The 27720-nt window shown below is 40.6% G+C and overlaps 1 protein-coding gene across 15 annotated transcripts in view; it reads right to left on the bottom strand.

The window, feature by feature from the left end:
• CADPS2 (calcium dependent secretion activator 2) overlaps positions 1 to 27720 on the bottom strand; it is a 535106-nt gene that overhangs the window by 336406 nt on the left and 170980 nt on the right. For all 15 annotated transcript variants that reach the window (XM_053218157.1, XM_053218160.1, XM_053218152.1 and 12 more), the window contains exon 3: positions 9122 to 9454. In XM_053218157.1, the coding sequence (XP_053074132.1) occupies positions 9122 to 9454 (333 nt within the window). The remainder of the gene's footprint in view (positions 1 to 9121; positions 9455 to 27720) is intronic.

The following is a 27720-nucleotide window of genomic DNA, read 5'->3' as shown; positions in this document are numbered from 1 at the left end:
TAATTTTGAAAATGATTTTTGTCATCAAATGTAACTGCCTCTGTAGGGTGTGCTTTTATTTTTGCCAAAGCAGACAAATTATATTAAACAAGAAGTATTATCAAATCACACAGCACTAGTGGAGAAGAAGAGGGTAGTGGTGCAAGGCAGATACCAATTTCCTCCGAGTATTCACACTCCTCACTCTTCCATTTGCTGTTGACATTCTGAATGCAGGTCTTCCAAGGCAAGACTCTCACAATGAGAGGAGCAAAGAACCTCGCAACTGCCTAGATTTGCCCATTTCCTTAAAACTCTTAAACCCAAGTGCTTCAACTCCAAAGCTAAAATCCCAGAGAAAAGGTATCATAGACCTGAATGCTACTTTCTAACCATTTGTGAATCATTCCCACTTATCCCTTAAAATTTACAACAGTTCTGTAGTATCACTTAGAGTTCTTGCAGTGTTCAGAATATAAGAGATCTGGGGCAGAGGAATATTTAGAGAGGAAGATTTCACTCAACTTTGCTTTAACCCTTGGATAATATGGATGAATCACTTTCTTCAGTTAATGTAATGGGATTATGCAAGATAATGAAGGTTGCCTTAGGCAGAAAAGATAGGATTTGGATAGCTGTAAAACTCCCTTACTAATTCTCTTAAAATACAAATAAAAAAGTAAAAGAACTAGTGTTGATTTAGTACTATGACCCCACCACACAGACTCTGGTCATCTAGGGTTGGATTGTTCTCCACAGTGTGCAACACCCCTACCTACATCGGCTAATGTCCTCTCAAACCACAGCTCCTCTCTTCCTTATACTCCAGCAGCAACAAAGACTTGCAGTTCCCCTTAATGCCATGCCTTTTTGGATACTCTACACTTACTCATCCCTCCTTGCATAATTCTTTTTTAGCAATTTATTCTGGTATCTTCATGACACTCCTCCAATACTGTATTTTTTTCAATCTCAAGAACACAGAGCCAGGAACTCACCACATCACTGCGGCATTTACAACAGGGCTTTGTCTTTTTTCTTTTTTTTATCTAGCTATAACTAGGTCTGGTCTCTGTGTTCCTATCATTCAATACAGTGCTTGGCACATACTTTTTCACTACATATATTTCTAACATTGAATAGGGAAAGGGCTAACATTAGGCAGGGAAAGATCAGGGAACTTCAGGGAGGCAGAATGCGGCTGCAAGTGGGAGGCTGAAGAAGCAGTAGTGGCAGCAGAGTTTGGGGAAGAAGAGAAGATAAACGTGTTCTGGACCCGCCTGGGCTAGTGCCACACATCAAGTCTCACAAACTTTCTGTAAAGGTCCCAATAAAAAGGGACAAAAATCCTTGGTGGCTATGCGGTCAGAACCCCTCTCACTCTTGAGAGCTTTATACTTGCCCTCGCTAAACTCTATCACTTTGCTCACTCTCTAGTGTCCGTGAGATTCATTCTTCGACTCCGCGAGACAAGAGCCAGCACCTCTCCTCCCCCGCATCACCCCCCAAACATGATAATGCAGACTATCGATTTGAACGTAATATATTATCCTGTCATATTTTAAAATAAACTTTAATAAGCCTACTTCTGTTCAAAGGAAGCTGATTACTAGTACCATTTCAATAACCACATTTTCGTTAAAAATACATGAAATGGGGTGTGTGGCTTCAGCTCAGGTCACACGATCTCACAGCGACTGGGGAGTTCAAGCCTCACGTTGGGCTCTGTGCTGACAGATCACAGCCTGGATGGAGCCTGCTTCAGATTGTGTGTCTCCCTCCTCTGCCCCTTCCCTGCTCATACTGTCTCTCAAAAATAAACATTAAAAGATTTTTTAATAAAATGGGTGACAAAATTCTTACTTGAGATTATAAAATATATACTTGTAATAACTGTTTTCTCTAAAAGTATAACTATATTTACCTGAAATTCACTATATTTCCTTAAAACTATTCTGAAATTAAACTTTCCACCAGCAGATTGTCTTTCAGACCTGTTACTTTACGGCACCTCTAATACTCTGATTCAAATAAATCATGGCTAACAAATTCAGATTCTCATACTGTTATGTTGCTCATTTTAGAATGAGCTCTTTTTAATATTTGGTTCTGTAAATGTGCAATACACATGACTCTCAAACCAAAGAATCCAAAGTGTGACATTTTTTAACATTTATTCATTTTTGAGGGAGAGCAAGTGGGGGAGGGGCAGAGAGAGAGGGAGACACAGAATCGGAAGCAGGCTCCAGGCTCTGAGAGGGCAGCACAGAGCCCGACGCGGGGCTCAAACTCACGAACCACGAGATCGTGACCTGAGCTGAAGTTGGATGTTTAACTGAACCATCCAGGAGCCCCTGACAGATAGCTTAGCTATGAAATACATGGGTTGTTCTTATTCTTTTCTATCTTCTGTCAACATGTAATAATTTTTCTTTCAATTATCCTTAGCTTTATCACTTGAATGCAGTGTCTTTCAGGTAGGCTCCCGTTGGCACCAGGCTGCAGTTCTGGCACCGTTCCCTTCACATTCCTGTTCTTTCTCAAGTCCCAGGGACAGACTGGCTGTCACCATCATGCGCATCTTAACAGAACAGATCTCTGTCCTGAGCTTCTGACCCTGAAGCAAGCACACATCTTTGAGATTTCCTAGGGAACCACTACCAGCAAAAACAAGGGACCAGCTAAGGGTAAACAAATACAGAAGAGTTACAGTTAGTAAGTTTTAAAGCCTTTTCTGAGATGCCAGAAAAAGTGGAATACATCTCCCTGACCTATACCTGGAGCCAGGTTCCCAGAGCTCAGCTGGCTTCAGGTCCTCTCCGCTCCCCTGAGCCCTGCTCCACTATTCCTCTTCTCAGACTATTCCTTTCCTTAGTAAAGGATGGACTATCATCTGTGTTTTCTATCACCTTTTCTTTTTAAACCTCTGTTGAAAGACAATGGAAGAACATAGAAGATCCATATGCCCTAGAGAAAGAAAAAAAAATCTCACCTGTTTTCTTAACCCTCTATTTTCATAACTGTGTTGATTTCATAAAATGATTGTTACTCCAAAGTAAAACTCTTCCTTTATGTATGAGTATTATTTGTAATTTGTTTTCAAGTCAATCAAAAAATAATCCAAAAGTATTTCAAACCCCAGAGACAAAAAAAGGAATTGTAGTTTCACCTCGGACATGTGTAGAGAATGGAAGTCATCACTCCCATTCTTAAAATTAAGAGCTGGATAAACTGAAAATCAAGGACTTTTTTTTGGACTTCTCAGAGAACTATGGTTGCAGGGCAAACCACTATCCCAAAACCTAGAGACACAATCAAAACCAGAGAGGCACAACACAGAAAGCAGAAGTCTATGGAGGCCATAAAGCGTATGACTACTTACTTGGCTAGTAATCTGGACAAATCACTAAAAGCTGAGTGAAGAGAGTGAGAAAATCCCGGGGCTGCAGTCAGAGGGGACTCCCACAATCTACTGGCCTTTACTTCCAGTAACCCCACCAAGTTTTCATGGTAGGGATCTAAGAAAGATCCCCATGTGGACCTGGCAGGAAGAGGGGAAGAAAAGCCACTGTTAAACCTCCCAGATTCTTCTACCTAACAAAGAGGGATGGACTGTGCCCAAAGGAAACAGGAAAAAATTATCACAACTGGAGACAAAGGATACCCTCTGCAGCCTTCTGATGTCTTCTACAGGGTTGGGGGGGGGGGGGAACACCTGAGGGAACAGGAGACACGGCTTCAAGGAAACAGACTGGGGATGCTTTAGGCAAGAAAAGGAATAGGCACATGTTGGGGAGGGAAGTGATACTCTTAGACAAGGGACAGAAGCATTTGTGAAGGCTACAGCCCTGAGACCTAGGCCCACCAAAAGTCCAAGATTCAGTCAGACTGTAGAACAGTCCCTACTCCCCAACATCACTCCAGTGTCACAGCAGAGTACCATAGCTAACAGAGATGCAAGACAGACTCTTTCTGAACAGAAATACTTAAGGAAGTCTAAAGTCAAATCTTGTACCTATGGTTACAATGAACATTAAACACAGCCTAACTTCCAGTCAGATTACTGTAAACCCCCACACTAAAGGAAAATATATCTCAGTTCTTATTATCTGATACAACAGGTCTGGCTTTCAACAAAAAAATACAAAGCATGCCAAAAAAGAAAAAGAAACACAGTCTGGAAAGACAAAGGAAGCATTCCAACTGGATTTAGGGGTGACAGAGATGTTACACTTTAAGAAAGTTTAACTATTGTTAATATGTTAAGGGCTCTAATGGAAAAAGTTAGAAACATTCAGGAATAGATGGGTAATGTAAACAAGGAGATGAGAACCCTCAAGAAAGACTCGAAAGGAAATGCTAGCAATCAAGAACATTAGCAGAAATGAACAGTGCCTTTGATGGGCTCATCAGTAGACCTGATGATTTTGAGAGAATCCCTGAACTTGAAGAAAAGTCAACATAAATTTCCAAATCTCAAATGCAAAGAGAAAAAAAACTCAAAAATTTTAAACACCCAACCAAACAAAACGAATATCCAAAAACTGTGGAGAACAATATCAAAGAGGAGTGACAAACAGAACTAGAGTTCCAGAAGAAGGGGAGAATGGGACAGAAGGAAAATCTGAAGTAATCATGGCCGAGAATTTTCCAAATTTAATGACAAACACCAACCCACAGATCCAGAAAGCTCAGAGAATGCCAAGCAAGAGAAATATCATAAAGCCTATACTTAGGCATATCATATTCAAACTGTAGGAAACTAAGAAAAAAACACTCAAGTCAGGAGAGCTTCAGACTTATCAGAAAGCATGCAAGCAAGAAACTTGTGAAGTGAAACCTTTAGAATGTTGAAATAGAAAAAAGAACTAGCTGATAATCCTATATCCAATGAAATTATCCTTTAAACATGAAGGGAAAAAAAGACGTTCTCACACACAAAAACCGAAGGAACTCATCACCAATAGTCCTCCCTTACAAGAAATGTGAGAAGAAAGATAAGGAAAAAGACACCAGTCAGAAACTTGCGTCTGCATGAAGAAAGAGGGTCAGGAGAAGGAATGAATGAAGGTAAAAATGGATGATTTTTTTAAACTTTTTCTTATTATTCTCAATACCCAAACGTTAGCTATTTAAAGCAATAATAGTAACAATGTGCTGGGTGATAATAACATCAAGGAAATGAAGGACAGAAAGGTCAGCGAAATAAATGACAGACATCCTAAGGGATAGTAAACAGGAATTGGGAATTCTTTATCATGGGACAACTGTACTACACTTGAGGCCCTTATAATGTTACTTGAATGTAGACCTCCGAGTGTTTTGAAATGTAGGTTGTAAACTCTAGAGCAACCACTAACCAAGCCCTAAACAAGTTTTAAAAAAACAGTACAACAAAAGAAAACCCCATAAAACGGAATCCCATGAAGCATTCAATTGAAATGAGAGAAGGCAAAATGGGTGGGGAAGGGGACAAAGTACAAATTCAAGGAAGTGACACTTACAAATTGAGACTGTAGAATTTCAACAAACCAGATATTTTTTGCATCTATAATAGTTCCTTATTTTTTTTTAACGTTTATTCATTTTTGAGACAGAGAGCATAAATGGGGGAAGGTCAGAGAGAGGGAGACACAGAATCTGAAACAGGCTCTAGGCTCTGAGCTGTCAGCACAGAGCCCGACGCAGGGCTCGAACTCATGGACCGCGAGATCATGACCTGAGCCGAAGTCGGACGCCCAACCAACTGAGCCACCCAGGCGCCCCTATAATAGTTCCTTATTATTGAAATTTTAGTTAGCTAACATACAGTTCAATATTGATTTCAGGAGTAGAATCCAGTGATTCTTCACTTACATGTAACACCCAGTGATCATCACAAGTGCCCTACTTAGTATCCATCACCCATCTAGCCCATCCCCCACCCACCTCCCTCCATCAACCCTCAGTTTGTTCTCTATCCTTAAAGGGTCTCTTGTGGTTTCCCTCTCTTCTCTTTCCCCCTCCCATACATTCATCTGTTTTAAGTCAACCTAAGTGAAATCATATGGTATTTGTCTTTCTCTGACCTATTTCACTTAGCATAATACATTCTAACTCCATCCACGTCACTGAAAATTGCCAAGATTTTGTTAATTTTTGAGAGGGAGAGGGAGGCATGTAAGGAGAGGGAGGGAGAGGGGAGGAGAGGGGAAGAGAGAAAGAGAGAGCACATAAGTGAGCGCACACAAGATGGGGAGGGGCAGAGAGAGGGAGACACCGAATCTGAAGCAGGCTCCAGGCTCTGAGCTGTCAGTGCAGAGCCAAAGGCAGGGCTAGAACTCACGAACTGAGTTCATGACCTAAGCTGAAGTTGGACACTCAAATAACTGAGCCAGCCAGGTGCCCCAAGATTTCATTCTTTTTGATGGCTGAATAATACTTCATTGCATGTGTTCATGCGTGCGTACGTCTACATCTTCTTTATCCATTCATCAATGGACATTTGGGCTCTCTCCATAGTTTAGCTCAGCTATTGCGGATAATGCTACTATAAACATTGGGGTGCATGTACCCCTTCGAATCTGTATTTTTGTGTCCTTTGGGTAAATACCTATCAGTGCTGGATCGAGGGTAGATCTGTTTTTAACTTTTTAAGAAACCTCATTGCCAACACCTGATGTTTCCTGTGCTGTTAATTTTATAGCCATTCTGACAGGGGTGTGAAATCAAACTCCATCATGGGTTTGATTTCTATTTCCCTGATGAGTGATGATGAGCATCTTTTCATCTGTCTTTAGGCAATCTGGATGTCTTCTTTGTAAAAGTGTCTGTTCATGTCGTCTGTCCATTTCTTAACTGGGTTGTTTTTTGGGTCCTCAGTTTAATAAGTTCTTTATAGATTTTGGACACTAACCCTCTATCAGATGTGTCGTTTGCAAGTATCTTCACCCATTCTGTAGACTGCCTTTTAGTGGTGTATTGTTTCCTTCGCTGTACAGAAGCTTTTTATCTTGATGAAGTCCCAATAATTCATGTTTGCCTTTGTTTCCCTCGCCTTCGGTGACAGGTCTAGTAAGAAGTTGCTGCAGCTGAGATCAAAGAGGATGCTGCCTATGTTCTCCTTTAGGATTTTATGGTTTCCTGTCTCATATTTAGGTCTTTCATCCATTTTGAATTTATTTTTGTGCATAATGTAAGAAGGTGGTCCAGTTTCACTCTTCTGAATGTCGTTGTCCCCTTGCAATTGTACTAACAACAGGATACCTAGGAATAAACTAACCAAAGAGGTCAAAGACCTGTACCCTGAAAACTAAAACACCTGTGAAAGAAACTGAAGAGGATACAAAGAAATGGAAGGGCATTCCATGCTCATGAACTATCTATACTACCCAAAGCAACCTACACATTTAATGCAATTCCTATCCAAATACCAACAGCATTTTTCACAGAGCTCGAACAAGCCTAAAATTTGTACGAGACCACAGAAGACCCCGAATGACCAAAGCAATCCTGAAAAAGAAAAAAAGTGGATTTCATGCTATATTACAAAATTGTAGTCATCAAGACAGTATGGTACTGGCACAAAAACAGACCTATAGATCAAAGGAACAGAATGGAAAAACAGTATCACTTGAAACATGAACAGTCTAAACACATCCATTGAAAGACAATGTCTGACTGGATTAAAAGAGAAAAAGCCAAGAGGCAATTTTATGCTGTCTACAAAAAAACCCCACTTTAAGCATAAAGAATCAGATTGGTTAGCAGTAAACAGAGAAAGACACCAGGCTAACTCTAATCAAAAGAAAGCTGGAGTAGTCATATTAGTTTAAGACAAAGCAGACTTCGAAATAAGAAAATTATCAGAAATAGAGGGATTTTTATATAATTATAAAGGAATTACTTACATAAAAAGATACAACACTGTTATCATTTAAAAAAATAAACTGATAGGTTCACAGAAATTTTATGACCCTCTAACACCAGTATAAATTCCAATGCATTTGTAATAATTCATTTTAGAGGTCTATCTGCTCGATTAGACTTCAACATATGGAGATATGGAGAATACTTTCCTTTGCTCAGCTTGGTTTCTCCCACACCTAACTCAATAAATATCTACCAAGTATGTGATTATGGATTTCATTAAGTCACGCTCATCAATTTAACTGTACAAGTGGGCTACTGTTTCATTAAAAATACAAAGATCTTTTAAAACAGATTTTGGTTTTACTGTCATCCTCCACTATTATCAAATAACCATCTGGTTTGATAACAGTGAAAAACAATTATGAATGCATAAATTGTTCATAGTTAAGATGCTACATTGCTTTACTATTAACTGTCAATTTATTCACTTGAATTGATCCACAAGTTCGTAATGCAAATGATACACACAGAACACAGAAACTGAGATTTGTGAAAAGATGAAAAACGTGAATGTATGATTATAGCAGTACAACTCTTCATGAATGCATGAATTTCAAAATGCTGAATTTTGTCAATGTGAATTGTATTTTAAAGCATAGTTAAATAATTTATACCACTAAAACAAGCAAACAAAATGCACATATGAAATGACTACATTATTAGACAAATCACAGGGTCCAAAGATGAAAGGTGCGGTATATATTTTATTCCATTTTTCCTATGTATGGTTACAAATAACATCTGAAGAGAAAAAATACTTTTAATTTGGTCATCTCTTAATTACATAGTTCAGCAATATCTTCATTTCTATCTGGATGAGTTAAAGAAAAAAGTTTGAAATTTCAATTACTTCCATAAAACTCAAAAGACCAGCATATCTTTATGAAAAAATTATTTTGCACTCAGGAATACCTGTTTATTTTAAATCGCCCAACTTCTTCAGATAACAGATTATTTGCACTTTTGCACTTGGGGCATGCCCTATATATACCCAATAGGTGAAAATCTGATGTCCTCAAATAGGATGCATGGGAACAACTACTCACGGGATAAAAGGTTCTCCATCAAATGCATCTTTCAAAGTTTCTTTCAAATACCACTACTCAATTTACTAAAATTCATTTCCACTCAACTCTTCAGCCAACTGATTATAAAACATACATTTTCACAGGTTTTTAAACATTTGATATGCCTTCTGAGACAGGGGCAATAGGAAATATGGACCACTTACCTGACATGCATTATAAAGGAGTTGGTGTTCTAGTTTTTTAATACCCAGAATCTGCTGGAACATCTCATAGAGTTGTTCCTTGCTCAGAATCAGTTCAGACACAGCACTTAGGGCCATTCTGTTGGACTGTTTGCACAAGTCCTCTTCACCTCTGTAAATGGCATCATATTTGGCTATCCATGAACTGAGCACTGTCTCTTTGCTCAAGCCATCAATTTCTGGCAGACTCCGCACACGTTTTTCTATGTTTTTCTTAAACACCTCTCTGAAGTCATTAGCAGAACATCCTCCACTCTGAACCATTCTTGCCACTCGGTCACTCTTCAGAAAAACCTAGAAGACACAAAAAAACAAACCAAAAAACCATTTACAACTGGGCAAGAACACTTGCTTTTAGCCATCTATTCAGAATGAGGACAAATATTCTACAATGATTAAAAATGTTTTCTAGCACATGGTAACTAATAACATAATGGAGGACCCAAATCTTCTAAAATGACGAAACGTTTACAAGAGGCAGTAATGAATGGTGAGAAATCTATAACATGAGCCAACTCAAACTACATGCACCTCTACCAGAAGGTCCTAGGCATCTCTGCAACTGAATTTTTTCAGAGTTAAGTAGGTAACTGGAGACATCAACTCAGCGTTTTTATCTGTACTTAAGGGTTTAGGCTAGGGTTTGTTTTTTTTGTTTGTTTTTTTTTTAAATTTTTTTAATCTTTATTTATTTTTGAGACAGAGAGAGACAGAGCATGAATGGGGGAGGAGCAGAGAGAGAGGGAGACACAGAATCAGAAGCAGGCTCCAGGCTCCGAGCCATCAGCCCAGGGCCTGATGCGGGGCTCGAACCCATGGACCGCGAGATCGTGACCTGAGCTGAAGTCGGACGCTTAACCGACTGAGCCACCCAGGCGCCCCTAGGCTAGGTTTTTAAGCGGGGAGAGGAGTTCCAATTATTTGAGTCAGGATCTTAATTCCAATAGTGTGGTAAGTCTAGTATCCAAATCAATACTTAGCGTGTATAACTGTTAAACAAAACTGCCCCACAGCTGGGGGTTAGGGTATAACCTTCCACAACCCTGACTTGACTAGTCCACCAACTTCTCCCACATGTCTCATAGCTGGTAAAAATGCATGACAGAAAAGCAAATTCTCTAAGAAGCATCTAGCAGTCTGCTAATACCAGGTTAAGAAATAAAATACAAAGACAATGAGGGGGAGGGGGAGGGGGAGAGTGGGAGAGAGAGGTAGAGAGAGAGAAAAGGAGAGGAATGTTCATGAAACAGGAAGAAATGGATAATAAGGTCTTACTGTGCAACAACTCACACTTGGCCTTAAGCATCTCCTTTCTTCTAAGTTACAGACCCCAAAATGAGCAAATATCAGTCAAGATTCAAATACCAATTTTCTCATCAATAGTCCTAAGAATCCACTATGAATCAGGTAAGACTGATTTTATTCCTTCTTTTCCTATAATGACAAATTCTTCCCAAAGAGCATGTAGGATTATTCAGTGCAGTCCCAGGAGTTTCATCTGTGAAGCTTATGAAACAAAAATCCCTGTTAACTTTTACCCAAAGAACTGGCACCCCAAATTATGAGCCCACTACTTAGACTAGGTAGGCTCTTGTCTGTCTGCATGTCAGTAAGCAGGACACATATTCCATATAAACTGACCTCACTAGTTCCACTGACTGTCACTTAACTCCAAACCTTTCTCCAACATTTTATTTTTCTTTTAAAGTCATTCACACAAAATATGTATTCCTATCTTTGCTCACTGGCCAGAAGATTCCTGATTCTTCAAACATTTTGGTCGACTAATGTACTGAAATAGGGGTTGTAAACTCTGTATTAAGCAAACATTTAAGACCTACACACAACGCTTCCTCTTTACCAGCTGTGGCTCAGTTATTACGTAAAATACTCTTATTTTCTAGGTTTCTAAGCTGCAACTAATTCTTAAGTGACAGATGTAACAATAATGCCTTTATTTTACGCAGATCAATGAAAATGAAGACATTTAATGATGTACCTTGTCCAAGAATACCATTAACAACTTCGATACACATGGGAGTGCCTTCATCTCCTTTCTAATCTTCATCTAACTGCACAACTCTCGCTAGGCACTAGAATTCAAGATAAATTACATTTATGTATTTTTTCTAACTCCTGTGATACAGGTATATTGTTAAATGGGGACATAGATAAGCTCAGTGGTCAAAGTAGTCAATTTATTGCTTTTCTGTGCTACCCTTCCAGTACCCTGCCTGTGTCAGCTAGCACCACTTTACAGGGTGTTGGAGGGACACTGGAGGAAGAGGGCTGTTCCTTCTGGTTCTCTTCTCATACCTGGAGGCATGTGGTACCAACCCCTGGACAGCTTCTCCCCAGGCCTGAGTGTGACTTCCCAGTGCACCACCCCTACTGGCAGATTTCCAGTGAGTTCTGCAGTGCAGCACCTCAGAAGGCAGACCCCCTCCCACCCCTGAGTCCCACTAGTGTGGTGCTTCAGTGAAATGTCTCTGCCATGCAGGACATGCCCCATCATCTCCAACGAGGACCGGATCCCAGCCTTTGAGAGGCAGGGAGTGGAACCCTTCCCAGATTTGTTCCTTCCCCAGGTGCTGTGCCCCCATATTTTTCATCTTTCCTTACCCATGGTAACCAATCTCTCATTGATTTAATTGTCCCTGCTCAATTGTGCGCTTTCTGTCTCCAGACTGCACCCTGATCTAGAAATACTGAAATGCTGTAAGTAACATTATTTCTATGGGAGATTATTTGGAGTTGAGACAAACAACTTTTAAAAATTTGGTAGCTGTGTGTATAGCTGGAAACAGCAAGATATTTTTAATGTGCAAAATAAATACCTTAGGACTGGCTTCAGAAGAGCTTTTAATTACTTGGTATTTGATACTTTAAGTTGGCAGGCATTTTATGTTTTCTCAACTTCTCCTGCCTAACACAGTGCTAAATTCTACCAAGGAACACGACAATGTTTTTGAAGCAAGGATAATAAGGAGTCTCTGGAGTCTTAACTACCCTATAAAACCATAGGTGAATCCATACTAACTCAGTCAAAATACGTGTTATTTATACATATTTACTAGATAACCACCTGTGAGGCATTTTGCTAAGTACTGAGGGGACACAAGAGTGAATGGGCCAGAGACCCTGCCCTCAAAGCTCACACAACCAGAGAGAGACAGGATAAATAATCAAAAAAAAGCAAGAACTGCAGCCTATGCAAGGGGGCAGGAGGTAGGGGGGAGAAAAGGAAAGGAACTCCATTGTCTGGGGACAAGGTTGAGGACAAAGAAGGCACAAAACAAAGACAGGAACCTGTAATTTGAAGGACCTGTGGGTTAAAGGAGAAAAGGGAGAATAAAATACATTTCAGGAAAACAAAAGAAATAAAAGCATAAAGGCATAAGACAGCATGGTCTTCTGAGGGTAACGTCAGAATTTTCATACTGCAGAAGCATTAAATGTAAGGGTAAGGGGAGCCAAAGTTGTGCCAAGCAGACCAACAGAGCCCAGATGGCAAAATGCACTGTGCGCCAAGCAAGGGATCTGGGCTCTGAGGACAGAGAGCCAATGACGGCAGGGTGACCCAGGTATTGAAATGTTGACAAGCAGGAGTTATGCTAACCACTGGTAGCAGCATCAAAGACATGACTATAGAACAAAACAGAGATCAGGTAAATCAGTTACCATACAAGTACAGTAGACCAGGTGAAAACAGGAAGGGCTTGATCTGGGGCAAAGGTCATTAACTAGAGAACTAGGGAGAGGCAAGAGGGAGTTAAAAGACAGAATTAACATGTGTTACGAATTATAGAATTTGGAAAGGCAGGAAAAGTTCTAGAGGGTGCCTGGATTCCATTAACCAAAAATAAAGAGTGAAAGAATACAGATGGAACAACGTGTGTGTGTGTGTGTGTGTGTGTGTGTGTGTGTGTGTAGTGTTTGTATATGGCGGTGGTGTCAGGAGGGGTCATGGATTATTTTAGTTTTGGCAGAAGTCAGCTTTGAAGACAAAGTAAACTAAAAACAAAAAGTGAAGAAAAAAACTCTTAAATACCTACATTTAAACAGTTGGGAAAAGAACTGGATCCAAGAAAGGGGGCAGCATCAGAGAAGGAAAAGGCAAGATATGATCTATTTGCTATCCAGAGGGGAGATCATCTCAAGAGAAAAAGAATTAAATGCCACAAGAGAAGGCAACTAAATTTAGACTAGGTTTTTTAATTAAGAAGAGTCTTTATCACCAGAGGTCACCTTTGACAGAGAAGAGTTCATGGTGTGGAAGAGAGAGGGAGCCAATGTGTAGGAGAGAAAGGGAGGACAAGTTGTAAAACTTAACACAGCAAATATAAACTCTCCTTTTAGGAAGCACGAATAAAAAGGGAAACGAGAAAAGAGGGAGAAGCTGGACTGGGAAACTGCAGTTAGGCAATGAGGGAGACAAGTCAGTAAAGAGGCAGTTTAAGGTATGGATGACAAAAAATAATGATGGTCTGTCACTTCTGAGATCTGTTGACAGAAGACCATGGCATACTGTCCCTCTCTCCCAACATTTGCGCTGGGGAAGCAAGCTGCTAGGAGGCAAAGAAAGGAGGCCTTCAGTGAACTAGGTCACCAAGAACCACATAAGTGTTCTGGACAGCAAATTCTTTAGTCCCAATTGAGCCATGAGATAATGGCTGTCTCAGCCGACAGCTGGATTGCAACTTCACGAGAGACCCCAGACAGAAACATCAGCTAAGCTACACCCTGATTCCTTACACTGGGGTATTGTGAAATGATATGTACACATTTATCACTTTAAGCTGCTAAATTTTAAGATGATTTGTTAGACAGCAAATATACCCCCATGGGTTACTATACTAACTTCATTTGGGTCTTGGTTATATCACTTTCTGAGAAGAAGTGCCCCCTCGGCCCCCTTTTAATTTGCCATTCTCACCCTCATATCTTGCTCTAGTTTTCTTCTTAGTACAGAGCACCTTGTATGTATTTGTCTCCCCAAAAAGAAAGCAAACACCACTGGAGCAGATAGACACTTGGTTTTGTTTGCTGGTGAATCCAGGGCCTGATACAGAGCCTGTCCTTTAATAGGAGCTCAATAAAGATTTGTTGAAAAAAGTACTATCTACGGACATTGAACACTCTAAAGCTAAAGAAGAGGATTACATAGGTATCCAGCTCACAGATTTCCTGAGATATGGATGTCTGTGTGAGAGGAGCCATGAAATGGATAAACACTAAAAAGCTGAAAGATGTGTGGTACAGTGGAAAGGAATGCATTCCAGAAGGCAAGAGAGATTTTGCAGGAGGAAGGAAAAGCTGTGATCTGAAAGCAGGGGGAAGGGACAGCCCTCCCCTGATCCCAGGCATATGGAAAGGAAGACCTACCATGATACCATGGCTGCTTTTCCCTTCTGTGTCCTCCTCTGGGATCCCATGCTGACCAGTATCAGTTAGGTCTGGGGTAGTCCACTTTGCCCATGCTCCCAATTCTGACACCATCACAAAACGGGATCCACCAAACTCTTCAAATATCACTCAAGCTTCAGACATAGCTAATACCAACCAAAAGCTCTCCTTACACATGAAGTCTAGGGTGCCAGTGGGACAAGTCTCAAACAGAATGCATAACTTTCCCTATTGTTTGCTCTATCTGCTTCAGTGAACATCAGATACCTACTTCCTGCCTTGAGACCTGGAAACCATTCTCAAAACCTCCATCTCTTCCATGTTTATTTCCCTACAACTTGTCACTAAACCCTGCTGATCCCACCCCCTAAATTCCTCTCAAATCCTTCTTTTCCTCTTCCTGTGCCCACAAAAGTTGTTTATGCACCGCACTCTGTCTTAACTAGCTAAAAGCAAGTTCTTTTTGTTTTGAAAGCACACAAGTGAACCCAAGTGGGGGAGGAGCAGAAGGAGGAGAATCCCAAGCAGACCCCACATTCAGTCCAGAGTCCAACACAAGGCTCGATCTCACAACTGTGAGATCACGACCTGACCGGAAATCAAGAGTCAGACGCTTCCCTGAGCCACCCAGGCACCCCAGAGTGCCTGGAACTGGCTTTCCTACCTCCGTTTTCCTGAAAGCCACCCAAATGATTCTCATTTTCCCAACTTATTCCCTTCACTGGCATCAAACTAGTATTTTTTTTACTCTGTTATTTCAATCCTCCTCCAGCTTACAAATTCTTCGCTGGCTCCAAACTACCACTCTGGCTTCATTACAAGGCATATTCTCTGTCTCTCTCTTACTCGCTCGCTCAGTCTCCATGCTCCAGTCCCACTGGTCTCTCCAAAACTTCACACTGTCCATCTGACCATCATCTAATTATCTCTTGGTAATGCTTCAGATCCCCCCTCCGTTAACCCTTTTTTTAATATGAAATTTATTGTCAAATTGGTTTCCATACAACACCCAGTGCTCATCCCAACAGATGCCCTCCTCAATGCCCATCACCCACTCTTCCCTCCCTCCCATTCCCCATCAACCCTCAGTATATTCTCAGATTTTAAGAGTCTCTTATGGTTTGGCTCCCTCCCTCTTTTTTCTCCCTTCCCCTCCCCCATGGTCTTCTGTTCAGTTTCTCAGGATCCACATAAGAGTGAAAACATATGGTATCTGTCCTTCTCTGTATGACTTATTTCACTTAGCATCACACTCTCCAGTTCCATCCATGTTGCTGCAAATGGCAAGATTTCATTCTTTCTCATTGCCACGTAGTATTCCATTGTGTGTATAAACCACAATTTCTTTATCCATTCATCAGTTGATGGACATTTAGGCTCTTTCCATAATTTGGCTATTGTTGAAAGTGCTGCTATAAACATTGGGGTACAAGTGCCCCTATGCATCAGCACTCCTCGATCCCTTGGGTAAATTCCTAGCAGTGCTATTGCTGGGTCATAGGGTAGGTCTATTTTTAATTTTTTGAGGAACCTCCACACTGTTTTCCAGAGTGGCTGCACCAGTCTGCATTCCCACCAACAGTGCAAGAGGGTTCCCGTTTCTCCACATCCTCGCCAGCATCTATAGTCTCCTGATTTGTTCATTTTAGCCACTCTGACTGGCATGAGGTGGTATCTGAGTGTGGTTTTGATTTGTATTTCCCTGATGAGGAGCGACGTTGAGCATCTTTTCATGTGCCTGTTGGCCACCTGGATGCCTTCTTTAGAGAAGTGTCTATTCATGTTTGCTGCCCATTTCGTCACTTGATTATTTGCTTTTTGGGTGTGGAGTTTGGTGAGCTCTTCATAGATTTTGGATACTAGCCCTTTGATATGTCATTTGCAAATATCTTTTCCCATTCCATTGGTTGCCTTTTAGTTTTATTGATTGTTTCCTTTGCAGTGCAGAAGCTTTTTAACTTCGTGAGGTCCCAATAGTTCACTTTTGCTTTTAATTCCCTTGCTTTTGGAGATGTGTCAAGTAAGAAGTTGCTGTGGCTGAGGTCAGAGAGGTTTTTTCCTGCTTTCTCCTCTAGGGTCTTGATGGGTTTCCTGTCCATGAAAGACCCCGAATAGCCAAAGTAATATTCAAGACGACGACCAAAGCGTGAGGCACCACAATCCCAGACTTTAGCCTCTACTACAAAGCTGTAATCATCAAGACAGCAGGATATTAGCACAATTAACCCTTCCTTACTGATTCCTTCCCCAATCGCCTTGAATCAGCCCGATCTGGCGGTGTTTGCATGTAATCCTAGCACCTTTTTCCTTTACAGTACTTAGCACTTTGTCACTGTGATAATTCAGGGAAGGTTATATTGTCATCTTATTCTTTAACTCAGTAAATAGTAAGTTCCAAAGCCAAAGATGGTGTCGTTCAGTACTCTATCTGTAGCACCTACCACCAGGCCAAGTACAGAGCATGCACTTAGAAAATATCCATGAAATGAATAAATGACAATGGTTTGGATGATTATTTCCCCATCCATGCACTTGCATAACTTAAATAACCACTAAGGTTTAGTAATTTTCAATTATATGCTTAACTTAAAATATGGAGCTTGTCCACATGAATGGGACAGAAAAACATCTCTGTTTAAAATGTTTAAAACACTGTTTAGGGGCACCTGTTAAGCATCCGACTTCAGCTCAGGTCATGATCGCACAGCTTGTGAGTTCGAGCCCCGTGTCGGGCTCTGTGCTGACAGCTTGGAGCCTGGAGCTTGCTTCGGATTCTGTGCCTCCCTCTCTCTCTCTCTTTGCCCCAACTCACTTGCATTCTGTCTGTCTCTCTCAAAAATAAACAAACATTAAAAAAAAAAAACCTTTAAAAACACTGTTTAAAAACAATGTCTAGGGGCACCTGGGTGGCTCAGTCAGCTGAGCATCTGACTCTTGATTCTGGCTCAGGTCATGATCTCACAGTTCATGAGTTTGAGCCCTGTGTTGGGCTCCAGGCTGACAGTAGAGCCTGCGTGGGATTCTCACTCTCCACCCCCTGCCCTGTTGGCGTGCGCATGCATTCTCTCAAAATAAACTTTAGGGGCACATGGGTGGCTCAGTCAGTTAAGTGTCTGACTTTGGCTCAGGTCATGACCTCACAGTTCACGAGTTTGAGCCCTGTGCTGACAGCTCTCCGAGCCCAGAGTCCACTTCAAATTCTGTGTCTCCCTTTCTCTCTGCCCCACCCCTGCTCACACAGGCACTTGTGCGCACGCACTACCTCAAAAAAAAAAAAAAAAAAATTAAAAAGTCTGAATGACAATTTACTGTAATCACAGATAGTTTTTAAAGATTTTTCAGATGTTATAAGTTATGGAACAATGATGGATTTAGTCCCATTAGATATAAACTATCTTAATCTTCTAACCTTTCACAGTAACAATTGTCAAGTTAAAGGCAGGTAGAGGGTGGCCACATGAAGAGGCTGGTTCTAGGAACTGGCCTCCAAGCCTTGGGTGCACACACGCCACCTTTCTGGTCAGAGCCCCAGGATCCTCCATAAAATTATGCCTGGGGTACATTGAATAGTGTGTCATTATTGGTGCTAAAGCAGTGATGGGAACTTGGTATATCAGCAAACCCACTGATGAGCAGATATTCTGTCTCCCTAGAGCTCTTTACATATTATCTTCTTTTGTCCCCACAATCACCCTCCCTGGGCCTTTATTATCTTTCTCTTTTACAGATTAAGTGTTCTAGACTGTGAAGTTACGTGACTGGCCTAAGGCCACATATTGAGAGAAGAGACCAATGGAATCCAAAAGCAACATTCCTTTACTTACTCTTCTCACTTCCCCACTCCTATCAAGGGTTCACCCCTGATAGGCATATGTATTCTGATGGGTGCTGGTCAACACTATGGGAATTACCAATCAGTGACCTTTATGTGAAAATACCACTGAACACACCCTACCAATTCAGTGTGGGAGTCAGGTACCTCATATCAAACCAGAGCATACCGTGTAGTCACGTCTTCTACACATTTTAACAAGTTATACCACGTATGGGGGCCCGCTGAGCACCACCAACGGCCACCCTTTCCATTCAGCTGCTCAGTTTATATACCAAAGAAGTCACTGAATACCTTCATGTCATGGAGAATAACAATTGAAATGTGATGACTACAATAGTAAGCTCTATCTGCAAAAGGTAAGTCTGCTCAGCTGTCCAAATAAAACTTCAAATACACTTTTCCACAGGAGCACTTATTGTTCAGCCATTGCTTTTGATCTGATCCATGCATCGCTTCTCTGATTCAGAAGGATCGTATAATGACAAGAAAAACATTATGTGCGTGCCAAATCATTGTGGCTACCTATGAGATGGTTCCTGGGAAAGCTGCCAGCAGGTGTCCAGCCAGGAAAAACATGGAGAAAGTACAAGAGCCCCACTTATAAGAGACGCCCTTTTCTCCTTAATGGAAACTACTTCTAATTCCCATAATGGAGGCTGTGCACAGAGAAACGGTGACTGTTTTTAAAACCTATTTTTCAGGCGTTATCAATTCATGTAGCTTAACAGTGATGAATTTCGTCCCACTATATATCAATTGCTAGTTTTCCAGTATCAACGCCACATCCATCTGGGTATCCCACAAGCTTCCTTTACAGTCTTCTCTTCTACCTGTCAGAAGAATGTATTTTCGGGGCGCCTGGGTGGCGCAGTCGGTTAAGCATCTGACTTCAGCCAGGTCACGATCTCGCGGTCCGTGAGTTCGAGCCCCGCGTCAGGCTCTGGGCTGATGGCTCAGAGCCTGGAGCCTGTTTCCGATTCTGTGTCTCCCTCTCTCTCTGCCCCTCCCCCGTTCATGCTCTGTCTCTCTCTGTCCCAAAAAAATAAATAAACGTTGGAAAAAAAAAAAAAAAGAATGTATTTTCTTTTCTAATAAAGGGAACGCTTGTTTAGCACAGTCCTCTACAAGTTCCCTCCCCCATACCTCACCCATTTCTCCCATAAATATTTTATCAAAACATACTATCTACTGGGCAATGTGCTCAATGTTGGGAATGTACTACTGAGAAAAAGGCAAGAGTCTGCTGCCTTCACAGAGCTTACACTAGAGAAAACCAAACAAAATGATGGCAGCTAGGTGAAAATACTGGGAATTTCTGGAGCCACAAGAGTTTATAACAAGGTTCTGAACCTATTTGAGGTCACAGAAGATTCCCTGAGGTGGTGATTGGAGATATGAAAATGGAGAGGAATTTGATTGGAAAGAGGGGAGACCAAGGGATAGTAGACAGGGGAACACAACTGATCTATGTGGGTTTGAAAAGGCTCCTTAGAATCAGTGAAGGGACAGGGCATCTAGTGAATGAGAAGAGGCTAGAGAGGAGGGACAGGCTTCCTAAGCCCTGGAAGGTACCTGGTCTTTATCCCAAGAGAACACAGAACGCCTTCCAAACATTTAAGTCCGGGAGTCACATGATTAAGAAAGCATTTTGAAAATAGCTAGAACACATTCTAGGGTTTTAGATACACTAACCTTCACAATACAAAGTACATGCTAGCCTCTACTTTAAAGGTGTAAAAAAGAAAAAGAAAAAAAAAATAAAGCAGAGGGGTAAAGAAACACGCCCCAGGTCACACATCCAGACTGCCAAAGGGTCAAAGTTGAAGCTCTGAGGGTCTCACTTGAGATCCCTCCTCATCCCCCACCCTATAATAAAATTTGGGGATCAACTTATGGTTTATGAAACTGAGCTACAGAATTGGGTGGATGAAGAGAATTGGGAGGTACGGAATTTTCTCCTGTTACTGTCCACCTCCTTTGTGAAGCTTCTCATGGCCTTGATACCGCCTCTTCATTGTGAGCCTTCTTAGGGCTTCCCCATCCTCTCTTAAGGAATGGAACCTAACCTGTTCTCACGCTGTGGCAAATTCTGTACAGCAATCCCTGTATCTTTCCCCTGCTTAGACTATGAACTTCATTAGAGCTGTACCTTTAAAGCCTCTGTAGGATCTGGTATCATTCAACACTCAAATTTTAAAGGAAATCATGAGTCCTCATAGTAGCAAGGAATTTGGGAAAGTTACTGAATCCAAAAGATGGTTTTATGACCACCCTGGAATGTAGTTTTCCCTAATTCAATGTAAAGAAATGTAGATTGCAAAGTATAATTTTAGTAAAGCTACATTTACTCCAATATTTTGATAGAAATCACAGGTACAACAAGTCACTTACTTGTAATACAATGTTATTAACAGTAAATTGTGAATCATTTTTTTGTTGTGGTTAATGATCCTTCTTGACAAAAATAATAAAAAAGCTATAGTTGACCTCGGGGGGGTTTCTTTTGTTTGAATTCCAACAGTTTGGAAACCACTAATTTAACCAATCCCATTCCCTTATCAAATGTGAAAATATAACTTAACAATGATAGCAAACCATCTCTTATTTGAAAAATTGGGTGATACCTTTAAATCTCTATCCTTAAACTAGAAAGCAGGTATTCTCAAATGACCCTTTTGTTATAACTCACCTAAGCCCTTAGAGCAAATCTGAACCCCCTAAACTACTAAAGTCTTCTTGCATTGTCCTATAGTTCGATTGAGGGGAACTTATATCCAGATGAACATAAAGGTGATTGGAAAAATACGAAGCTTTTTGGAAAAACATATACATGCTATTTCTCTTGTCAACATTACAAAGTTTTTATAAAGTTTTTCTTGTAATATCAACCAATAGCAGATCCTTCAGTTTTCTTTACAAGTATTTTTCAGCTTAAGAATGTCCTTTCAACTTCCTTAAACCAATGGCAAACTTTCCTTAACCCTGTAACTAGAGAGGCTGAAGCTGAAAAAAGTCACCAACCCACTCACTTTAAGTTCCATACACACGGAACCAAAATCACTGGGTACTAGCTGGGATTCCAATCTCCAGACTGGGATGCTTTAGGGTTCAAAGAAAAAAAAACTCATGTTCGCAGTGGAAAAGCAAGCCATGACATAGAAAATGTGAATTTCTACAGTATTTTTCTATACAAACACAGAGTGAAAGAAGATGCCACCCTCTCTGCACCCATCTCCTCGCTCTTGTTTCAATGTTTCATGGTACCATAGAAACTGTTAAGTTTCTGGGTTGAGCTACTTTGTTCTGTTTTACAAAGATATCCGCCCCCCCCTCATGATTATGGTACAGAAAAAAAAAAATACTAAACAGTTGTTACTTTTGGAGTCTCATAGTATCTAACGTTCAATAAATCCTTTATTGTATGGAACAAAGAACATGCTCAGTCCTCTTCTTCTACAATAGTCCAGCATCACTTCTCTAATTCTGTTCACCTCGTCCTCCATTTCTGTGTCACTCTCCTTTTGTCGGCTGGAAAATAATGTAACAAAAAGGGGATCAGCCCTGGGTGTTCCAGGTGTGACACAAGCTGAGAACATGCAACGTTCTGGGTCAGTTTCCTCGCTGGTGGAATAGGGGTAACGGCCTTCTTCAATACGCTTTCTTTTATTATAGAATATAGTAATGTGTGAGTTTCATCAGTGTTATGGGAAGTGTGATCCATGGACCAACGCCAACTCTCAAATTATCATCATCTGTCCATCAAGGACAGAGTACAGAGACGTTTTAGAAACTTGCAGTGATGTGACAATGCCATGACACCCAAAAGCAGAGTTTTAAACAACATTTTGCTATGGAAGTGTCCAAACGTAAAAATTGAAAAAAAAAAAAAAAGCTTTTGGTGGTCTGAAAAGTCACTCATTTAACCAATCTTCATTCCTTTATCAAATGTGAAGAGATCAGAAACTAAAACTCCTAACAACTGCCTTTGTTCTGACATATACCTCCCAGCCTAGATTCTACAAATGACATTTTACTCTAGTGTTTCTTTCACATATCCATCCATCCCTTCATCAATCCAAATTACTTCTGTTATACATTTCCAGAGGAAATAAAACACATGGGTTTTATTTTACAAAATAATCCATGATGGATTGGAAAACAAATACTCATTCCTTTGCTGCAGATACAATATCTCAGGAAACTTTTGAGAAGACAGGTGATATACTAATGTTGACACCGAAATTGAGAAAGACCATTTCTAAAAACCAAAACGTTTTTTTTCTACAATACTATCAGGATACCAGAGAATGAGCTACTACCCCCTTTCATATTCTAGGTTTCTAAAACATGAATCTTAAGGATACCAAGTTATTTACTCTTGATAAGCCAGGAGCCTACAGCAGAGAAATGAAGTTTCAAAATGAAAATGAAAAATATTTCTGGAAAGGAAGTCAATCTTCAAAGCAAACATTCTGCTATGGTAAAGAAAATGAACCCAAAACTTGTTGAACTACCATCTCTCTGGCATACAATTGTGCTCAGTAAATACTTGAATTTTTGTGCTTTATACCTTGCAGTTATTTGTTTTTCCACAAGATGGCTACTATGCATGAAATAACATTGTTGGTTTTTAATCCCAGAATTTGGCTTTCAGGATAGTAAGGGACTTCAAGGGTACAAATCCCAGAGTTCTTTCAAAACATGGATTCCCTCACCACCACCATTAAAATGATATCTAAACAACAACCAATTCCTTTAGGGAAGAGAAACTCTCCGCTGCCATAATCTGTCTAGGACAGGACCAAGGACAGGAAGGTTGTTTCCCAGTGGCAACACTTTCCTTACAGCTGTCATTCTCTCACAGACTTTTACCTCATGTCATCGCAGAGACAACCTCCGTTCTTCCAAAGGCCATTCCTCAAGCTTTTTAATGGCAGTTAACCCGGTCTTCAAGCTGTGAGGTTAAACGTTCTTCAGATGACAGGCCCCCTTACTAACCTGGTGGCTCTCCTCTGGACGTGCTGCCCTTTCCGTGCATGTGTTCTAGTGTATGGCACACATTCCTTCCGGGTCTTTGGTTCAGTTTTTGATTTTCTTTGTGAAGTCTCCTCCAGTTTTATTTTTTATTACTACTATTATTTTTTTAATTTTGAGAGAGCACAAGTGTGAGCAGGGGAGAGTGGCAGAGGGTGAGAGAGACCATCTTAAGCAGACTCCACACTCAGCACACACTCCAATGTGGGGCTCAATCCCATGATCCTGGGATCATGAGCTGAGCCAGTATCAAGAATTCGACGCTCAATGGACTGAGCCACCCAGGCGCCTCAAAGCCTACTCCATTTAAAACTGCAACTCTGCTTCTGACAGTTCCCATCCTGTTTTCTGTCTGTTCTCCACAGCAATTAAAACTATTTAACATATTACATTTATCCTGCTATTACATGCTAGAAAGCAAGTTCCATCAGGGCAATGGGTTTTATATGGTTTATTCCTAGACTTCCAAGGCAATCAATATCTGTTGAATGAAATTATCAATGAATCTGCCATATGGGTAAGATGCTCACCATTAACACAAAAAGGAGTAACTCCTGCTATAGAAGCAGTGGTTCTATTCACACAGAAGACACCAAGCATTTTCAGGTAGCTGCACAGATGTATTTTCAGCTATGTATTTATGGACTCTAAACGGAGTCTCCCTCCAGTATTTGTGAGGCTGGTTTTCTGAACCCAAACCCACGAATTTACCTAATTCCCTTCTGCATTTCATCGATGGTCCCGTTTTAGTAGGTTATTTTCAGACCTACTAAATAGGTGATATTAGAAACAATCCTTACCCAGTGCATCGACTGCTTTAAGCTCTTTCTGTTTGTTTTTTTTTTCCCCTAACCTTCTACTTTGGAATTCCTAAATTGTCTATAATCTGTTTTTTCACAAATCCCTTGGCAGTGTGATAGTGGTGGTAGAGAAACGAGAACTAGGAGAGGAAAGGAGTAAGCATTTATATGCACAAGTCCTACATAAATCTGATAAGTTGGACCTGTGAAAAATGCCTACTAGGTCTCTTAATACAACAGTAACAACTATGATTTGTGTACTGCTTTAAGATTCACCATTATTTTCATGTATACTATTTCTATCTGATGACAACTATGTGATGCATCCTCTTCTGAAAATAAACTTCCTGAGACAGTAGAGATCCCTAAACTTGAATGTCCATCATAATCAGCTGGAAGACTCGTTGAAACAGGTATTGGCCCCCCTCCCCTCCTCCCCAACTTTTCTGGCTCCATAAAGGTCTAGTGGGGGCTGAGAACCTGCACTTCCAACAGGCTCAAGTGATGCTAACGGTACTGGCCTGAGGACTACTGTTCTGAGATGCTCTGCCTTGGGGGAAAGGATATGAATACAGGTCACCTGATGTATAAAAAAGCATGGTATTCTTTTCAATAGGCAACTGTGCTTATCCCTGAACATGCAAAATGGAGTGTTATCAATTACTAGGGCAATTGTAAAAATTATTTTTAACCCTTTCCAACTTCAAAGGAATAAAAGACTACATAAAACCCCCCAACTAATTGATTTTTTGTATGAGATCAACTCCAGAATCCATACTTTCTAAATGTAAGCAGACATTCCCCTTGAGCTCAACTTTCCCTTCTCAATTAGATACATTTTGCCCACAACCCTCAGCCACCCATGCTCCTGTATCCCTAAATCGTCCGGAGATTTCTCCAGTTATCACTTGCACCACCCTCTCACCAGCACTCCCAATATCTTTTAGCTGGGAATTTTCTTCTAAGGCCCAATTCTTGAAGTCCTCAAAACAAGACTCCTCTTAAAAACTGGTTTTTCAAGCTAATTGTAGTGCTGTGGTAAAGGCCAAGAGCTGTGGAACCAGACCAAAGTCAAACACAGATGCTGCCACATAACAGCTGTTTAACTTTAGGCAAACTGCTTAGCCTCTGTGGGTCTAAGTTTTATCATCTAAAGAATGAGCATACCTCAGTTATTGTTAGGGTTAAATGAGTGTCTGCCTGATAAACGCATGGAACAGCATCCTGTCATGCCGAAACGGTTATTACCATCCTAACCACCACTTTTTGAAAGAAAAAGCCATATAGCACTTCCATGGGAATACCATAAAATCAAGGAATCCAAAACAGCAGTATTAAATTTTACATTAGTAAATTACCACTAATATACAAGTCAATGGTGGGTCGTTTTGTTAGTAAATCACCACAATTGACTACTTTGTACAGATCCTTTCTTTTGCTATGTTCTCATTTAATTCCTACAGACCTATTATTTTCAGCTGTGTAGTGAACATTATTGTAAGTTATGTAGGCTCCTCAAATCCAGCACATTCAAAATGTGAACGCTTCTTCTACCCCAAAAGCTTGATTCACCTATTTTCTACTCTAATGAATAGCACCATTATCACCTAGTGCCCCAGACGGAAATCTAGGAGTCATCCTTGACCCTTCCTCTACTCCTGCTGACCCTAACCCTTCTGTTCTTTATTCACGGTGTTGCTAAACTGAAGATGAAAGTTATGGGTATAAAGGCAAGTTCTGAAATCAGTACCAACTTGGTCATTAAAAAATCAGATCAAAAATACAAATCAGCAAATGAAATCAAAGCACATGTTATCTTGACGGTGAATTCTCTTACTCAATTTCACCTATTATTGCCTTTGTTTACACTTTCTTTTTATCACTCCTAGATTCTTACAACAACCTTCAGAATTCCTGGTCTTCAAGTTCCTTAATCAAAATTCTACATGATACTAACTTCTTTAGAAAACACTGTTGTTAAAACATACTCTTAACTATAGAGAACTGAGGGTTGCTAGAGGTTTGGAGTATGGGATGGGTTAAATGGATGATGGAGATTAAGGAAGGTACTTGTGATGAGTACTGGGTATTTTGAGTGATAAATCACTAAATTTTACACCTGAAATATTATACCATGTTAGCTGGAATTTAAATACTTGAAAAAGAAAAAAACAGATTAACAATCCATGATCTGAGGAGCCTAGGTGGCCCAGCTGGTTAAGCGTCTGACTCGATTTCAGCTCAGGTCATGATTACGGGGTTGTGGGATGGAGCCCTGAGTAGGGCTCATGGCTGAGTGCGGAGCCTGCTTGGGATTCTCTCTACCCCTCTCGTGCACTCACTCTCTTAAAAAATAATAATAATCCATGATATATCAACATTGTTAAATTCTTACATGATTATTTTACTGCCTGAATTACCAACAATATATTTCTTTGGTAGGGGGAACCACACTGCTGCTCACATCCTTCCCTCCATTAAAATGTGCTTCTTCCCAAATGATAGAGAAGGAAATAACATTTGAAATGGAGCTAAGTGTTCTTGCTTCTCCAGCTGAAACCCATTCCTTCATATTCCCAGAAGCCTTTATCAATTGCTCTTCATGAAATATCACCCTTCATGACTTGCTAGATTTCCACCTCAATATTTTGAGTAAAGTGAAAACAAGTCAATAAGAAGTAAGCAGAAGGTGAAACAAGGAACTTGATTAACGTAAAGGCTCTCTGAAAGAGAGATGGTAGTGGTTCTACGGTAGTGGTTCTCGATCTTGTCTGTTTATTGCAATCAACTGGGTAACTAAAAAAAATTCTGAAGCCAGAGTCCAAAGCACAGGTGCTGGGTGCAGTCTGGACATAGAGAATTTTAAGAGCCTTCAACAGGATTCTGATGTGTAGCCAAGGTCAAGAAGCATTGCTCCATGAGAAACAAAAGAGGGACTTGAGAATAATTTTAAAATTTTTTTATATTTATTTTTGAGACAAAGTGAGTGAGCGTGCACATGCACGAGCCAACAGGGGAGGGAGACACAGAATCTGAAGCAGGGCCCAGGCTCTGAGTGGTCAGCACAGAGCCCAATGCAGGGTTCGAACTCACAAACTCAGATCATGATGTGAGCCAAAGTAGGATGCTTAACCAACTGAGCCACCTAGGCACCCTGAGAATAAAGAATTTTTAAATTTTTTCTACTGTTTATTTTTGAGACAGAGGGAGACAGCACATGAGCGAGGAGGGGCAGAGAGAGAGGGAGACACAGAATCTGAAACAGGCTCCAGGCTCTGAGCTGTCAGCACAGAGCCTGATGCAGGGCTCAAACCCACAAACTGTGAGATCATGACCTAAGTTGAAGTCGGACGCTCAACCGAATGAGCCACCCAGGCGTCCTGAGAATAAAGAATTTTTAAACAGAACTAAGTATCTGGTAAAAATCAGTAGAGATGACTCAGACAACCAATGGTCCTGGAAAAAAGTTTAGAAGGCAAGGAATT

Source organism: Acinonyx jubatus, chromosome A2 (assembly GCF_027475565.1).
Source record: "Acinonyx jubatus isolate Ajub_Pintada_27869175 chromosome A2, VMU_Ajub_asm_v1.0, whole genome shotgun sequence".
Lineage (NCBI taxonomy): Eukaryota > Metazoa > Chordata > Mammalia > Carnivora > Felidae > Acinonyx > Acinonyx jubatus.
This window is presented reverse-complemented; position numbering and strand designations above follow the sequence as displayed.